This window comes from Apteryx rowi, unplaced genomic scaffold, assembly GCF_003343035.1.
Source record: "Apteryx rowi isolate R43461 unplaced genomic scaffold, aptRow1 scaffold_735, whole genome shotgun sequence".
NCBI lineage: Eukaryota > Metazoa > Chordata > Aves > Apterygiformes > Apterygidae > Apteryx > Apteryx rowi.
The window spans coordinates 361,575-380,889 of record NW_020451022.1 but is presented as its reverse complement, the minus strand read 5'-3'; the positions used below and the strand labels follow the sequence as shown (position 1 = coordinate 380,889).

Genomic DNA, 19,315 nt, shown 5'->3' with positions numbered 1-19,315 from the left:
ATAAAATTGAGAAGTGTTGGTAGTGATGAGAATCTAGGCAAAAAAAAACAAAAAACAACACCTAAAAGGGCTGAGGCCTCTACGGAAGTCCCCTGTGCAGAACACTGCATATTTCATCTGTGCAGAGACCAACATTTAGGCTGCATGTGTCATCTAGATAATACTATACCACTGTTCAAAAATGCAACTCAGTAAGTACACAGGCTCAAACCAAGTATAGCCAGGTTCTTCTATACTGAACTCTAAGGCAGAGCTCTATGTCAGGACAGCAAAATCAGCCATGACCTTCCTTAATAGGTATTTGCCCTTTTCATCATTGGTGTGATGGTAAGCAGAGGTATAAAAGATTCCTAGGGATTTCATCAGTCTCACCTCTACCGTGGACATGGTGTTTATCACTGTTACTTTTGTGACTGACACATCCCTGAAGGCCTAAATTTCTGTGTGCAATCTGTAACAGAGTCCCAAAAGAACCTGAGAAGCAGCGTGGCTCTTTTCCTTTTTAGCTAGTGACTTGTAGCCACACTGCTCAGGCAACTTGCTGAGTATAAACTAGGAACGGGATGGCAAGAACCAACAAGGAGACTTATCAGTGTTATTTCACTTTTTTCATGGGATCCCCAGATAGGTCTGCATGACTACTATTATCTATTACACATGTCACTTCCATGTGCTGAATCTAAATGTTGCCCATCACCCCTCTTAGGCTAGGAATTCTTCAAGTGCCAGYGTGGGGAGGGTAGTTATGTAGGAAACAGAAGGAGAGCCAAACAGTGCCAAGACACATGTGAATTTAACATGCTGGCTAAGAGCCTTTAGACCTTTCCACCAACTTTTGCTTCACACGTCTGCCTTCCACATTGCAATGTTGGCAAATGTACATATTTGCTTCTGTTGTCTCAGAAATTGCGGAAAATCTGCAGTGCTATACTGCAAGAAGAAAAATGTGTGTGTGTGCTGTGTACTGCTCCCACCTTCATTCACCTCCCATTCTATGTTGCAGTGTGTTGTGATCTCAGATGAGGCAACAGCCCACTACAGAGTAAAGTCCCTCCTCTCCACTCTGCTCTTCCCATCGATCCAATTGATATCAGATCTGCATATATACCTGGTTTTCAAGTGGGCTATACTATAACATTCACAGTTATCACATGATGTGTGTTAGAAGAGACTTAAAACTAAATGCACTTCTGTTCAGTCCTCATCAGGTCTACTCACATTATGGAAGTAAGGAAGCAACAGATGCACATTGGATGAGGAGGCCTATGAGTTACTAGGAACAGGAGGATGGATGGCATATTCAGACAGAAGTGGGCATACTCTTTTACCATTGGTGCAACACAAAGGCATTGATCTGGATAAATTTTCCCTTCAGTTCCTGCTAGGAGAACTCTGCACATGAGGGCTTGTGGCACAGGTGACTTTACATAGCCGCTCCTTTACCTCCCTTGCTAGCACTCCCAGACAATGTGTGGGTTAAGTGCAAGAGGTGGGTGCATCACAGCACTCTCCTCCTACAAGCAGGCAACCATCCCCAGGGTCTTCCTTGGTTGGCACAACTTAACACAAACAGGAAAACCCCCCAAACCAAGGCAAGCCTGCAGCTGGGCTGCAGAAGCTGGCTCGGCTCCTCAATTCTGCCCCAGAGTGTGCTTTCAGTTCGCTTAGAGAACAGTTCAGAGCAATACAGCCAGTTTCTTATGCACCTTCTCTCATGCTAGATTGAGTTATCTTTTTTTTTTAATTCAGCATAGAGAGATCCTAACTTTTATAAAATATCCACCATCATGAGCTGGGATGGTAAATGTATCCCAGATATTACTATTACTGAAGTCAAATACTTTCTTGTATGAGTATCCCTCTGTATTTTAATTGTTGGCTGCCTTGCACAGATGTGAATGGCAGGCTTGTAATTTATGCAGTGGACCACTTGTACGATTTGCATTTCCTAGCCCCTATTTGGGGAAATTTTTGCATCCCTGGTGTTATCCCATTTATTCTCAAATATCCTAGACAAAAGCTATCAATAATTTCTGGTGAGATTTTATGCAAATGCATTGTGGTCTTTATGCATTTGCTTTCCCCTTTTAAATCAAAATACACCGTGGAAGAACATGGAGCCACTAGTCGGACATCTTAATGAAATGCACTGAAAACTTATACCAAATGACATATTAATGCTATGGCAATGTGTCTGGCCTATTTAATTTTAAATGCAGATAGTGATGTAGGAAAAGATCTTCTAGATGTCTGTAGTATCCTCTTTTGGTAAAAAAAAGGTTTCCTTAAGTGAGGGGCACATATAATGTAAGGCTAGCATAACATGGGGCAGAAAAAGTGTAAACTTTTCAGAATAGTAATTAGGGAAAAAAAGGTAATAATCCCTGTTTGAGAAATTCTCATTTCAGAAATCACTCTTGAAGACAATTAAGTAACTGGGTTCAGTGATTACCAACTCTACGCAATGTTTAATTRCATGTTTAAATATTTGGATGCTAATACTTAGATGACTGTATAACTAAAATCAAAATGTAATGCCAGTTGCCAAATAATAACAGCAAGCTGTTTAGAGATTTTCATCTCCATTACAAAAGTAATTTACAATTATTAGAAAAGAAACATCTACTATATCCCAAAATTACCCTGTCAGAAATCACGCATGCATCCAGTAAAATTAAAATCCTTTACACCCTTTCTCAGACACAGCCTGTAGTAACCCAGAAGCCCAACAAAACTGTTACTATGGTTTAAATAATTGCTAACAACCTGATGGGTGACAAGAGACTTTTCCCTTAGAGCTGGTAAGCAGCAGGCTGTGAGCGTGCTCAATGGCATAGGTAGCCGAACCGGAGATTTCGTTATGAGAGCAGCTACTAAGGTGTCCAGAGCTTAAGTATCATTCAGTGGCCGTAAACATACTGTTACTCCTCTCTCAATCTTTTTAACTTCAGACTGTCTGCAATGTTATTTCTGCTCCATCTTGTTGTTCTGTTAGAAATCAAAGGTAAGACCACTTCCTTCTTAATTCTTTGTTACCTTTGCGGATCAGTAAGGAATTTTCATTTACAGTAAGAAATCAGTAAGGAGTTTCATTTACAGTAAGGAATCTGTAGGGAATTTTCATTTATATGATTTTGTAAAACACAGTTCTAGAAAAAAAAATTGTTTAAAACAGATGAAGAAACTTGATTTCATGAAATGACTGAATTGTCCAACAAGATTACTCTAAATTTTGATGAAAGGAAATTAATCGAAGGCAAGACTAAATGATAAATCAAGCCTTTCTGAAAAAATACTTTAATAAAACATTACRGTAAACAGCAAGCTTCATACCACTAGCATAATGAATTTTCTACATATTTTGTGAAAAAATAAATGTTTAATTTAGCAACTGAGTTTTCATAGATATTAATTCATTATTTCTCCAATTGCAACAAAATTTGTGGTAATTTGGCCATGAAATCCTTTCAGCATAAGCACATTAAAAATTAGAATTATATATTTGAGAAAGAATTTTGAATATCAGAAGTAATTGCCTAAAAATTTGCTTCTATGAGAAAAGTTCTTTTTCATAGAAACACTGGTTTAATAATAACATACAAGTAGAAGCACCAGTATTTCATTTAAACAAAATTTTCAAAATTAAAACTTTTCAGTTCCTGCACAATTTCATTTTTAATAATGAATAGTTTCCTCATACTTAATCATTCCTGAAGCATTACAAAAAAGTGAGTAAATGGTTCTTACTGTAATTAGCTCATGAATGGTAATTTCTCTGCTTGTGAAAAGTTCTTTAATTAAATAGGATTTTTTTTAATAATGCATAAAGGTCTGGATATAGTGTGATCAAAGTTAGAAACTTAAATAGTAAATACATTACTGGGAAGAAAGGGAATTAAAAAAATTGCTGGCCTGTTGGAAATAAAAAATAAGTATTGGAGAATAAATTATTTGTTCTGTGGACGCCCTGTTACAAGGGAGTGGAATATACAGGAGGCCATTGAATTTTATTAATTACTCTTTCATGAGAACTATTTTTAAATCACTACATTTTGTTATTGTTAAAAGACATTTTACTCATATAAAACTTTTATTTTAAAATACACTTTATTTTGTTATTCCACATTTGCTTTAATAAAGTGTGATTAATAAAGAACATATAATGGCACACCTTTTCATTACACAGATCAACATATTCTTTCATTGTCAGAAGTTTGATTAGCAGAAACAAAAGTTTGAAATAATTTATTAACAAAACGCCTCTTATTATCTTGCCTATTTACAAACCATCAAACATATGTTTATTTATTTATTACTGTGATAGAGAGAATGAAAATATTCACCTTACCATTCTTTCAAATTGCTTTTGCCATAAATAAAACTGCAGAGAAGGAAATAGCTGTGTTACTGAGAGCTCAATATTTCTTATAAGCTTCCCAGTCAATAATAGAGGAAAAAGATCGAACCAATTTTGCAATAAATTATCTTGATTTAACAACAAAGTCTTCATTGACATTAGCCAAGTCAGACTAGTTCAGGCTGCACTAGAGGAGGAGTGAATCCAAAATGACCGGGCACTCAGAGACATTGCAGCCTCCATCCTAAACAGGTCGCAGCTCGAATGCCTTGAATAACCACAGGTACAGGCAAAAGTCAGGGAGGAAGATCTGTCTCAGAGCAATTTGCCTGTGTGGACAAGTCCTTGTGTAACTGTGCTCCAGGAGGTACAGAAATGCAAAGGGAATGACTGCTCAGCTCCCACGCATTTTTAGTCTTGCCCTCTCCCCTTACATATAGCTAAAAAATGTATATGTTAAACATAGCAACTTTGGGAGTGTCAAAGGACACTGTTTGCGAAACCCACATCTGCATGTTTCAGGGGAAAAAGTCTGTAATATGAAATGGGTATTGAATATGGGCTGTTTAGGCTTTAGATATGTACTCTAAAATTCCTAGCACAAATATATGATCCCACTCTAAAAGAGTGGAAAATATCACTTGATTATAAATGCTGTTGATTGAATGGCTGGTCAACCTTCAAAAGGTGCCCTTAGAATTTAGTGCTAGTAAACTGAGGAAACATAAAAAAAAATGGTATTTTACTGCCCTCTAATGGCTGGCGATAAACAACTCCGGTTTGCATCGTTTATGCCCCAAAAACTCTCTCCACTGTGACACAAAGTGTTCCAGCCAAAAGGCGACTTCACAGACGGCTCCCGAGCGTGCCGGGACCTGTGGAAAGTAGTTACACCGCATCCAAGGCATGCTGGAGAAACGAAACTCGGGTGCTGCTGAGTGGGAGGAGAGCTATGCGGATCAGAGCCCTAACTTTGCCATGCTGTGTCATGCAGAACTGTGGCTAAGACGTCAGCACCTGAGTAAGTCTTATTAGCCTGAATTGATAAGAAACTCAGGATGATCTTCTGTCGTAATTGAGAGAATAGGTATCTTTAACACTGGTTTCAGGCTTTTTTTATCACTGCCTAGAGATTCTATGCTTGACAAATTTAAAGATAAGATATTTAAACACCATTTTTAAGCCTTTTCTTTCTTTGGTGAACTGCTGTTCACAGCAGCTATAGGACTTCTTCAGTGAGTAACTGCTTCTCAGTGTCAGGAAGGGATTTACAGTCTGGACCTTAATAATTATGCAATATATTATGGTTAAGCAATAATACCAGTACCAATGCAGGCTAGTGATGGGTTATGTTATCAGTTCTGGTAATAAACAACTGGCTATTATAAATGTGACAATGAACCATTTCTAAGTGTCATACATCCACTGAGCATAAATTATAGTGTGACTGACTTTTCCACCAGGGGAAAAGAGTAACCTGGTAAAGGCTCAATTTATTTCAAAAAGAGAGTTCATGTATGTTGGTTTACTGTGGAGTCCTGCAGATGAAAAGTCTGCCACTGTAGTAAATGTAGGAACCCTAAGGCAAGCATGTTTTAGATTAATGCACACTCAGATGACTAGAGCCAATTTTTGCAGATTTTGTAAAATTCACAAATGGGCAATATCTAATTTGCATTGTCATTTTAGTCCTGCTTACTGTTCAGGCCATTACATGGACAATCAAAAAATAATTCTCAAAATTCTGTGACACAAGAAGTTCTGGCAGTTCATCAGACATCATTTTAACATGTAGTTTGAATCTATGGAGTTGTTTTTTCCAAAGAAAATTTGATATAAAAACAAGTCTTTCTTTCCCTAGCTAAAGAAACATATGGGGGGAGGGAAATATTCATGAAAACTTAGATTTATGCACAAATAAATAATTTTTTGTGTGTTTTAGTGTGTGTCTGCATTGAAACCGGATCCAGAAATGTGAGGATTGCTCTCTTCATTTTCCAATTTTTTCCATCAATCCCATGTGTTTATAATTCATTTTTAATCACTTGATTGTTTTCCTTCTTTTCCCCTCTGCCTCTTCTTGTACATTCCTTTCTAAGCAGTATGTGAACTAAATGATAGCTGGGCTCTCAAGATACAATATTTCAGTGATTTTGAAGCTGAGTAAAGCAAACCGACCTGTCTGCTCTCACTGTGACCTTGGAGAAGTGACAACGGGATCAGAAAAGAGTCTGTTGTCATCTGAAATGTGCCTTATTTACATCTGTTACAATGGCTCAAAGCTATTAGCAAGGTGCTCTCACAGTACAGATTTTAGCCTTTACTGAAACATCTGGGTCTGTCTTACTGCACCAGAGAGCAGCATATGTTTCAGTTTTTCTGCTTTAACCAAAACTGTTCTTAAAACCACAACCACTGAAACAGACCATATACCTTACTTGCACTATACTAAATTTGCACTGAATTTACAGACTTGTTCCATTAAAGCATGCTGAATAACAATGACATGTTTGAGAGCTGTGCACATGTTGTTTGAACCTCCCTGAGCCTCAATGGTGTGTAACATGGTTTGGTCTGTTTCAGTTCCTCAGAAATTTGAGATGAGATTAGAGAATTGGAACAACTCCATCATAGGCAGAAATCTGAAGACTGAATTTTATCACATAGTGAATGAAAACTGCTTTTATGGTATTATTGCTCTGAAAGAGAAGCTGCCGCTTTTATCTGTGTGTATTCATCAGCCCAAGTGCTATCTGTGGGGGAGTAAGTCAGGAGTCTTACAGACAGCTTCATATACTACTCCAGACGCTGATGAGAATGGATGCAGATATCCAACAGATGACACAACTGTTTGTGTGTGATCTTTAATGGAAAGTGTGTCAGAAACAATTGCATCTGTCAGTTCTGTAACTACACTGTGCTTGATAAAAGAGCAAATTAAGACAAGTTAAAATGAGTTTGGAGACTCAAAGAGAAAACTAAAAGAGCAAGCCCCTTCTGTTGGGTAGTAGCTGATATCTTGTCTATAAGGGCAATTAAATGAACGCTGAGAGTGAAGAGGCTCAGGATTAATTTTCAGCTTCACTACCACACATTCATTCTGTTGTATCTTTACTTTTCTTGGGAATTAATGCATACACTCAGTTGTTTTGAAACTGGCTGTCAAGCCACACTGAACATATATGTGAACTTTGAAAGAATGTTTCATAACAGTGCTTTTTCTATTTCTGAATTGATACAGAAAGAAAGGGTTCTCCAGTACCAGAATACCCTGCGGCTTAAATACAGAGCATGGGGCCTTCCCTTAGTTACTAATCTCTACAAATCTGGCTTTAAACTGCCCTTCAGTTTGGTAGAAGCCTGCCATTCCAGTATATATTTCATCTGGGAACTAGTCATAGTGAAGTAAGTTTTATGGTATTCTTCTCTAGGAATGCATCGGTAAAGTCATTCATAAACAGTTGCAGCTGTTTTATTCCGTTTTCCCCTCTGTTTTATGCAATTAATCTATTTCAATATCATGGCAAATCATGAAATGGTTTACTTCCCCCACCTCTTGCTGAGCTGTAAATTGCCTATTTTTGCTAAGTTATATTCATTTATATATACTTTTAAAGATAATTCTTTTTTCTTCAACCTACTTATATACATATTTTATATATAATTTCATATGAACAGCTTTGTAAAGTTTTATTTCTTCACATTATGCAATACTTACAGACATGCACAGCATAAAGCTCTTGGTAAATAGCTTTGTTTATATGATTGTCTTTACCACAACAGTGATTAGAATGCAGTATATAATAAGAATGAAACCTTTTCCAACAACTATGCCTTTTTTTCTTTGTAATATACCCAAGGCTGATGTATTGTACAAACTTATAAAGAAGTTTAGACTATTTTACTCTAAGGAAAAATCTTTCTCTGATATGTGATACATGAAAGCATAGGTCCAAAAAATAAAAGTGCTGACAGTATCATAAGGAATTTGATGAAACCAGCTAACTATCAGAATCTAATTGTAACATTATTCTAAACACTGATATACAAAGATCTATAGCTTTACCAGTCTAAACTATCTGTTTTTATTCACATATTGAATTCCAGCAAGATCTTCCAGAAAAATTAGTTTAAAACTCTTCCTCAGTCTGTAAGTGTTGTAGCAAGAGAATGTTAGTGGTATCTCACTTTGAAAGGCAAGGTGTATCTTGACAAGATTTTTTTTCCCCCAAAATGAATCTAGTATTGAAACTCAAGTCTGTCTTTGAAACCAACTATATATTTCATCTCCTGTCATCTTGTGCCCCAACCTCAATTCTTTGCATCATGCAAAAAATAATATTATTAGGACAGTGTTCGTTAGATAAAACTAAAACATACTCACTTGTTAAAGATTACTGTTTAGCTGAACTCCTACCCTTTCCATATGTGCAGATATTACATAGCTCCTAATTGTCCATTGGCCTCACAGGAATTAGATTACTTCCTTTTGTTTCTGTCACTTCTCCCTGTAATTTTATCCCATATGCTTCACTTTAATCTTGTACATAGTCCCAAAGGAGTCTTGTTTAAAGTCAGCCTGTCTGTCTTTGCAAGGTGGGTCCATAGACCCATCAGTTCAACAAAGACTATATTTGTTTGATCAAATTTGAACTTCATTTTTCAAAGAAGTCATTAATGAATAAAAACCATAATAACCAGTTCTGTATGATGGGGAGAGCTTTGCTATGTATTGTTTGTTTTGCTTTTTTGCAGTTTTAAAGTTATTTCATTAGGGTTTTTTTCATCATAAAAGCTCCTGTAGACTTTGTGGAAAGGAAAAAGTGCTTTTGAAATGGACATATTCTTCATAACTATGATGAAAAGATATAGCAGATTTTCAGCAAATGTTCTGCAGAATTCCAGTCATCTGTGATGTGTGCTATACAGGAAATAAAAACCATTCTCCTGCTTTGAACATCTTGTCTAAATGATTCACAAGACTATAAATCTAATTCCATTATTGTAAAAAATCCCAAAAGAACAACCATAAATCTGAGACCACACTTTGCAGATTCGTTCCAAGATTTGACTTGCAAATTGCCCAAAGCTTTTACTGTAACTGGGAGCAATGATGATTTTTTTACAAGTTGTATCTCTCTAATGGTTAAGTGGATATCTCTCCATCACTCAGCYGCCTTCAGCATGGGAAATGGCTTTCCACATGCTCCATCTGGAAACTCTCTTCGCWTGAGACTTCCATTACTCCACCTTAGGAACACCAAAATACCACTACCCTGTTCAGCAGCTGCCATGCAGCAGGGTTTTGCTACTTCATGCCCACACCATCGAGGAATCAGTCTACCAGGAAAGTGCACTGATGATTTTTTTTTCTAGCTAGCAATTTGTTTGCAGATGATGGAAAAAGAGAAGAAAAACAAACAGAAACTTTAAGCTGTCCTTTCTACATTTCAGTGGTGATAAGCCATTTCTAGCTGATGCCATAAAACAAGTGCCAAAATTGAAATGACATACAATGTACATTAAAGTGAGAATGAAATTATTCCACTGCTTGCTGTGGTTGCAGTTTTATCAGACCCTTCTAGTTCATAACATGCTCTCATATACAGAACATGACTTCCCATATTTTTTCAGCATCCTGGCTGATGGAAGGCATTTCTGCTGGTGCTGTCCGCCAAAAGGGTTATTTTCCATGTGGAAATCATACAACATGCCTCCCACAGGCATTTCATTGTGATAGTGTAAATGACTGTGGGAATGGTGCAGATGAAGAAAACTGTGGTAAGTACAGCAATATCTATAGTATGCAGAAGCCAAATCTGGTTCTGGGATGTGTTCCTCCAGCTAATACACACTGCATCACAAATAGTCTTCAGAAGATCTACAAGCCTGAGAAGTCTGGGGTTTCAGTGTAATTTCTTTATATCTTCATTTCTTCAATGAATGAAGGAATTACACTATGCTGGGCAAGAAAGAAAACAGAGTGTTTAAAGGCATGTCCCAGGCAGACTCCAGTGGTGAAATTTCTGTGGAGTCCTGGCCACATTAGTCTCTGCTGGTGGACAGTGGATAATCACCCATGTCTGTGTGGGGAAACCTTCAAAGTGGGTGCACTGACTCCCATAGATAAATAAGGGTACTTCACTCCATAAGGCTCTCTACTAGTGAAAGAGAAGAATTTTTATTATACTATGATTTCAAGTGTTGTAAGAGTCTTAGACTTAAATATGTCAATATATATGCATGCACACATATGCACCATTCCTCTCTGTCCTACTGATCTCCATGGCCACCCTCAATCCAAAAGAGCAATGAGTAAGTCAGAGCAACAAGACCACTCTCCTTTTTTGCCTAATAAATGATCCCTATTTTGGTGCATGGTTCCCCCTGCATTATATTTGACTTCTTTTGTGACTCTACAACATGTTGGGTCAGAAGCTAATGTGTCAACTCTACTGTTATCTCCTGCTCTCAATCCTCCCTCTCCACCTACTTCCTAGAGAAGTTACAATTCTTTCACTCCTTTGCGCTAGATATCTCAAATCCCCTCCATATGCTTCTTTCCTTCTTCATTACTATCATCTCTCAGCTACTAACTTTGGATGTGTTCATGTGTTTTGATGGCTTTCCACATCGTACCTTCTCTGTTTACCATTCACCTATGTACTAGCTCCAAACCACACCCTGGTGTACCAACAGTAATTGCTCCAAAGGCTGGTACTCTGCACATGTAGGAGAGACTCCCATCTTCTGCCAATCAATTTAAAATAATTTTCCATGCTTTATAAATTTTAACTGATTTCCTCTCTAATCTCATATAACTTGTAAAATTGCCAATTCATTTAGCTATTCCAGTCATGATATGGCCTCATTATTTTCCATTGTTTTGCCTGAAATTTGAGGTCTCCATGTGTATTCATTCATTGAGTCCGGTGCAAACTTTCTGTTTTCCCAGAGTCACTTTCTGTCTTTCAACCTTATTCTAGATCATCTCCATTTTCATATAGATTTTTCATATATTCACTGCAATTTCTTTCTAACTCTCTGTGCTGCAATACCAGTTTCTCTGCTATATTAATCATCCTGTTTTAATATTCAGTTATTTTTGTAAACACATCTTTTAATAATATTTTGCATCAGCTCATTAACTTTAGATTTCTCTCCCTCTCCCTCTTTCACCTTTGCTCTGGTTTTCATTTATAAACTGATATACAATTTAAAGTACAGCTGACAAATGGTAATACTTTTTATAGGAGATAATAGTGGATGGGCAAGTATCTTTGGTATGGTTCATGGAAAGCCTAATTATCTGGATTTAACAAAAGAATGCTGTAAGTAATTGCTGTCTTTCCATTTCATTGCCATTCTGACTTAATCCTAAATGCACTTAAATGCCTTTATTAGTATCCTTAATCTATTTTACACTTTTAAGACTTTTCACTGCATATATGTATATATATTTGTATACATTTGCCATAATTATAGAGATATCTGGAATTTTAGATCAGCTCAGGGAACCTCTTTAATTTCCCAGAGCTTTGTACCTGCACACCGGAGCAGAACAGAATGATGCAGTGTGGAATGTACTTGCTACTGGCAGGTTGCTGCTTTATAGAGTTGCAGGAAAATGGTAATTAAATTTCTGGAAACTTTTAGAAAGTCAACATTCCACTCTGGAACGATAGAAAAAAGAAAGGCTTCTCTGTGAAACAGCTTTTTAAAAATAGATTTTAAAAGCTTGAAGTGGTTTATGTTGATTCTTTCTAAAATAGTCTTCTTGTCTACTGATGAAGAGTCATAAGCCCAAAAGCCTAAGCTCAGTCAAAGTATTACAGCTCTGAGACAGGTGTCCAGATGGACTGCCAAGCTGGGGTACCCAAAAAGCCCTTGCATGAAATCCCAAAAAGCAAGGACAGTGTCATGACAAGAAAGTGGCAAGTTTAGTTGCTGTGCCCCTCTGGTCTGCACTAAAATCCAGTTTCTCTGTGAAGTGTTGTGACTTTAAGAAATCTGCATTCTCCAATGGAAACTGTTCTCAGATGTTCACATTTGTATAGGGGGGTGTACACACACACACACACAAATACACATGTGTGTGTGCATATATATATACACACACGTATATATATATATATATATATATGTACATCGAGCACATATTGTTTTTCACTTACTTACCCTTATCTAGCTGGTATTCTGCTTATGGAGAGCAGGATCTTAAATTTAATTTATCTTTTACTTGTGTTTGCTTTCACTATGTTCAAAGTACTGCAGTCCCAGAATGTGCAACATCAGTGTTTATAGCCTTCCTGATAAGTGAACCTTACTAAGGTAATTCTGGATGTTTTTTTGCATCTAGATGTTCAATCCCTTCTATGAAGAGATCTCAAAATGACACTCCATCTGGTCAGAAGTGCTTGGCCACTGATATGTTAGATATACAATCAAGAAATCTTTCATCCCTTTTCCTAGGTCTCCACCAATACCCAGAAATTTGCAGAAGGTTGCAGCTGCATAGAAACAGAACTAGAATGTGCTGCTGTTAATTTAAAGTCTGTTCCACTTGTTTCAAGTAACGTAACCCTCCTGTAGGAAGAGCTCCCTCTGCTCTCAGACATAAAGCTGCTTTAGAAACGAAGAGATGGCTAAATACACTTTGCATACCTCTGTACTACCAAATATGGACCCTCAGCTTTCACAGAGAGATTGCAGAATGGACCAGCCCACTGTAGACATTTACTAGGTGGCTTGAGGATGTAGTGACTGCTGTGAGTGCTTTGCTACAAGGTTCACTTTAGGGCAGGGTTCATCTGACCAACTATATGTGTCAGCAGTGTAAACCAGTCATCTAATACAGGTCATATGAATTGCACACAGAACATGTTTATTTCTCTCCTCTAAAGAGAATTTGGGGTGTTAGCTGAGATGTGGGTATTTGTACTGCAGATGTTTACAAATAGGTAGGCTGAATGCTATTCTTTGGGTTTGCCATTCCTGTTGCTTAAAGTTTGTCAGCCCCAGGCCACTCACTAAAGATCACTGGTTGCAACCAGAAGTTGGGTAATGGGCAGCCACCAAAATGTACCGAAGTTACCAAAGAGGGAATTTCAGGATTATTGGTTCTTAACAATGACTAACAGCTCCCTATTTCATGTTGCCAGCTCCTATTTTATAAGTTGTCAAAATTTACATAAGGCTGAATACTTGTTAGTTTGAGAAGTTCTCAAAGATATATCTGGATGACAGAAGCAAGGAGAATATTTAAAAGAGTAGTACTTGAAATTTGCTGGCCTTCAGCTAGCTTGTTCAACTGTCAAATACATTTACTTTTCAAATAGACTGAAGGGAGGACTGTCTTCTCTCAGCTAACCCTGGGAGGGCACTCAAGCCTGCATTCAGGATTTGAACAACAAGAACTGATGATGGGGAAGCTGATGTTACCCAGGCTTCACAGGCAATGTAATGCACCCAAGGGCCTTTTCAGGCTCTGATCTTTTGTCACTTGTGCCCAGATCTGAGGTCTAATTTTTGAAAGCTGCAACTCTGACCAATTAAGACCTAGACCTAATTTAAATATCGGTTCCCAATTTTTTTTAGGTCACTTAAACACAGCCAGATCCATTTTCTTCCAGATGAAGTTTTCAGCAAGTATACAGAAGTGAAGAAAATGTAAGTATTTTGACAGTTTATTAAAATATTGCATGGGTACCGGCATATATGGAATGCATACAATCAACATACAGTCACCTGGGTGATCACCTTTTTAGCTATATAGCACTGCATTTGTTTTTGAAATTGATGTTTTGATCATGTTGGTCTCCCTGTCTAGCCAAATGTGCACAGATGCAGGCAGTTTTGTAAGCAATACACAGAGATCTGGTCTCCCTCCCTGTCACAGAAAAATAAGTAAGGAGAAAATAAGCTTGTCTTATAAGTAATACTGCCATTTTGTGGTGAAACTGCAACTTACTGTTTTAAAAGGTTAAATAATGCAACCTTTTCGGTTGTTTCCTTTTTTCTTTTTTCTGGTGCTAGGCTACCACAGAAACTAATTGCAAAATTATGCAATAAGCTGTAAACACGGCAAGTTCTCCTGTGTAGTCAATCCTCTCATAGACCACTGGTACATTTTTTCAAGCTGGGTGGTGTCTTCCACGTTCTTTATATAGTAAGATGGCCTTTTTATTGGAATTTGACTTGGAGAGCTTTCAAGTCAGCTTCCTCTAAGTTCCTGTAGGAACCAGTCTGCCCTTCACCAAGTTACAAAGAAGGGAAACATTTGTATATATCACATTGTGAGGCAGAATGAACTGTGTTCTTTTTAAGTACAGCTGTTGCTAATAAAAAATCAATGATGTGCTCCGTACTTGGCATCTTTCAGATAAATTCTTACAGAATTAAGGCACACATACAAAACTAGCAGGTATGTCATCTATATGAGAAAACAGTGAAGAGTAAGAATTCATATACCAGGCATAAAATAAATCCTCACAAATCCTCTAAGCACACAGTATCTGAGTTTAGCTCTTGATTCCTATTTGAAGGTATATGCCTTTTGTTAGACAGTTCCTAATGACAGCTCAAACTGCTTTCCATTCAGAACAGATTAGGAGTCTTCAGAATATAATGTATAATTTGAAGAATGGGCAAGAACCAAGTGGGCAAACCAAATGCGCTAGAATCAATTTTATTTAATCAAAATATATATGCCACTAATTTTCAGCTGAGGTGCATCACCAGGCACAATCTACATTAATATAAGTGTGCCAAGAAGGACGGCTAACGATTGTTCACAATTCAAAATAATATACCTGTGTTCTGGAATAGTATTGGCTTTTCTTGTCAGCCTCCAGTGCTTTCTATTTTATATCTTCTTTCTATACCCTACAATCTTCTGTTCCAAAAGTATAATCAAGAAAAGGGAAATGACACACCCTGGAGACAGACACACAGAGAACAGCTTCAAAAGAAGTCATTAGAACATTCTGTTCTGGTGGAAAATATTGAATCTGACTTCCGTGGTGTTACACCAGGCATTAATTTAGTAGTGCGCTTAAAATGGCAGAAGGGGATAAAAGTGGGATTATGAAACATCTACAATTCTAAGTTAATGAAGCATGATTACCCTGGCCTTCTTATCTTATCTGTACCAGATTTCTATAACATAATTGCTTTCAAACAATATCAAGGAAAGCATTCTTTGGACTATACAAGCTTCAGAAGCTGTGAGTACAATATTGCTCTATTTTGCCTTTTCATATAATTGATTGCCTCTAGGGCATCACAGAGGAAACATCCTTCCACAAAAAGGGGGAATTGCATCTACACTTCAGCCCTTCAAACATTCATTCAATCACTATCCAGCATAATCCAGTAGCTCGAGAAATATGTTAGAAGTGAGCACTTCCTGGATTTTTACTCCTACTGTTACTCTACTTGTACTTTGGGGCAAAGACAAACCGTGGAACTTTTTTTCATACCATTATTCACCCATCATAAACTTCGTTTAGTATGTTTACCTGACAGAGCCTCAGTAGTTGATATTCACAAAGCATATTGGCCAATTTTTTTTACATGATTATTAAGCAGTATTTCTCAAAATCCAGGTACCTCTACTACTTCCAACAGCTGATACAAGCTCAATGCCTTTGAAAATCAGACTAATTTTTCAGGTTTCTTATCAAGTTTTGAATAAAAAATAGTTATTGGCATTTTGATAGATTAATGTATGTAAACACAAAGCATTTTTATTATGTCTGTCTTACTCTAAAAAGGATATGTTTAAGACCTAGGCAGAGGTTGTTCATTGAATCATCACAAAAAACCCTGTGCAGTCCAAAACTATTCATAAAAGCACATTTTTCTAATGCATTACCCATTATCATTCCAAAAATAAAATATTTAAAAGATTAAGTCAAATGCTATTGCCCTAGCAGTAACAGACAGCCTTTTATGAGCCAAAAAGCTTAAAATGTTTTCAGTCAGCATTCTAAAACCAAACGTTGCTTGCCATAGTTCCTTTATCTTTCTGGTTGTTCTCATCAATTATCTGAAAGCTTTCTGCTCCCTCCCATTAAAGTTAGTCTATCCATTTTTAGACAGCATTATTTTAGTTTCAGCATTATATTCTTTTCAACAGGTATCTCAGTCATAACTGTATCACCAGTTTGAAACCTGGGGTATTCAGAGATCTGCACAAATTGAAATGGCTGTACATACTGGTTTTCTCTTCATTTGTAAAAGCACTCCTCATCAGTGGTAATGTATGTCTATGCTATTGATCTAAGCAGAAAGGAACAAAGCAGTAAATCTGTGTTTGTAAATGGCTGTCTTCGCAGAATCTTGTAAATGACTACCACAGCTTGCAACTCCTTATCATTGTTACAGAGACTACGTTTTAATTCCTGGAAATAATATGTAGATCTAGTTATTTTGGAAATGCAGAGGAGAAGCTGTCATTTAGCTTCCTCATGACTTGTTCATCTGAGCTGTTTTTTCATTGTTTTTTTATATTATTGTTGATTTAATAAATTATTATTTCTTTCCAGAATTCTAGATTATAACCCAATAATGAAAATTTCGAAGCAGTTATTTACTGGGCTAAAGTCTTTGTTTTTTCTGTAAGTATTACTCTTGCACATTTTCATATTAGTATTGTTCAATCTCCAAGTAGCTTTCTTTTCTTTCTTCTTTTTCCTCTAAGTTCTTTTTTTTTGCTAAAACTTTCAAACATTTTCATGAAGGAATTGCACCTGTCAACTCCCCATACTTAAATCATCTGAATTCAGATTTGGATTTGGATTTCTCATATGCATCTTTCATGCTATGACAATCTTTACTATGCTTCTGTTAAAATTAAAGTACATCCTTGAAGTTGTAAAACTGTTTACAATCATATCTCCTTTCTCAGAATGCCTACCAGAAACTCATGATCTAAACTGAAAATTCTTGGGTATAACCAGGAGAAAAACCTATCCTATCCTTTTAGAAAACAGAAATAGTATTTAGGCACTTAGACAGTTCTCCACACAGATACGGCTGTGATGACTGTAACAGAAAAATCAACATTGGGTGGAGCTTATCATAGGTAGGAAGGAGAAGATGTTAAGTCCTATAAGCTCTTTCCACCATCCTCATGAAGTAAACCGGCACCTGAAAAGTATGATCTCAGTTTCTTAGAAAATATAACAGCTCTTTATCCAGGGAGATAAATGACTGGGTTTTGCTAATGGAAAACAAAGATTTCACTACTAATCCATTGGTTCAGGGCAGAGGAGATGAAAAACTTTGTGTCTTTAATGAGCCAATGAGTCAGCTGTCTCACCCAAGCTTCTGGAAGGCAGTGGCTGACGTCACAGCTGTCTCCAGCAGCCTTCAGACCAGACTCCACAGAGCCAGCACTGAAACAAACTGGGGAGGAACCTTCCACCCTTACCTGCTCCCACCAGAAATGGGTTGAGGAAGGTCATAGAGTGTGTGGGAAACTCACAGTGTTAGTACTGAGAATGTAAATTTTTCAATGGACAACTTTTTTTAAGTCGGTCAATTTAGCATCTTTCTCAGTCGTTCAGTGTAATCATTCCTTAAAAATAAAACACATTAATAAGCTAGCATCAAAAGATAATATAATATGGTTTGTTACTGTAAACTTAAGAAATCTTTTTTCTTGTGTAGCTTCTATAAAATCTAAATTTACCTCAAATTTTAAAGTAATATAACTAAATCGAATCCCAGCTGCTTTTCTCAAAAGCTTTCTTTTTCATATCTTTGTTATACTTGCATATTTTGCTATAAAGTATGATAAAATGTCTTGTTTTCTAATCATGTTTTATTTTATGAAGGTCAATGATAAACAATTCACTTGAGTCTCTTCCCAAGAAAATCTATACTCAAATGCCTCTTATTAACTGGATGTAAGTAAATTATGCAAAAGTTGCCTTTGATAAATAAATATATCTTTTCGGTGAAGATAAAAATTCCACATTTGTTTATTCTGTTAGACCAAATCACTTTTAAAGGTGTGAAAATCTAAGAAGTATAACCTTGAAAGTTGAACTCTACTGTGTTTCAAATGATGATCTGAAAATTATCAATTATCTGCCAATATAAATCCTTAGAGCTGCTTCTTGTTCTCATGACTCTCATGTGTTTAGCAAAATTCCGTCTTTCACTTTAGTTTTCCAATAAAAACATCAGTTACTGCAAATATATGTTTATCCTAAGTAACTCAGGATAAACAGACATACATTGCAATGGACTAGTATATAAATATATGTTGAAATCCCACCTGGAACAATTGTATCAGAACTTTCTTCAAAGTAAAATCAGATGGAATAGGGAGCACCAGGAATTCAAAACGTCAATGTTGGCATTTCTAAATACCAGCATGTACCAGAACATGCGTGTGTAGGTACATATCATATATATGCACATACTAGCATAATACCTGGGGCAATCACAAAAAGCAGGTGGACAATTGCCTTTTTATTAGTCATAATCTATACCCCAGCTCTTGAGAATCCATTCTGCCCTGAGAGCTTCCTCCAAGTAGACAGGGTAAAACCAGGCACAAAATGTGTGCCTGAATTAGCTTTCCCCCAGAGTCTATGCATTAAAARTAGTAATAATGTAATGTTCTTTTATATTACTTAAAATATTACTTCATTCTAAGAAAAAGAACAAAAAATTAAATGTAAAATCTCCACCTAGTGTTCTCTATTTTTCCCTGTATACAGACTACACTTAAGAAATGCCACAGGTATTGGCCTATTATTGCTGAAATAGGGGGACAACGGGGCAGGAGGAGGGAATGGGTTGGTGAGCTGAGCCATAAACAGAAACAAAATCATAACAAAGAAAAAGGCATAATTTGCTTTGTTTGATATTTACCTTCATGTTCAGAAACTAGGTAATGAACTGGGGCAAATTTGAGAAGAAATAAATAAAGGAAGATCCTAA

General features: G+C 36.7%; 1 protein-coding gene across 1 annotated transcript in view; it reads left to right on the top strand.

The window, feature by feature from the left end:
• Window positions 1-19,315, top strand: part of RXFP2 (relaxin family peptide receptor 2) — a 40,174-nt gene that overhangs the window by 5,720 nt on the left and 15,139 nt on the right. The window contains 11 exon segments of the mRNA XM_026087804.1: window positions 1,004-1,121; window positions 2,936-3,004; window positions 9,992-10,138; window positions 11,611-11,688; window positions 12,546-12,622; window positions 12,830-12,945; window positions 13,955-14,026; window positions 15,511-15,582; window positions 16,497-16,568; window positions 16,906-16,977; window positions 18,199-18,270. Coding sequence (XP_025943589.1) covers window positions 1,004-1,121; window positions 2,936-3,004; window positions 9,992-10,138; window positions 11,611-11,688; window positions 12,546-12,622; window positions 12,830-12,945; window positions 13,955-14,026; window positions 15,511-15,582; window positions 16,497-16,568; window positions 16,906-16,977; window positions 18,199-18,270 — 965 coding nt within the window.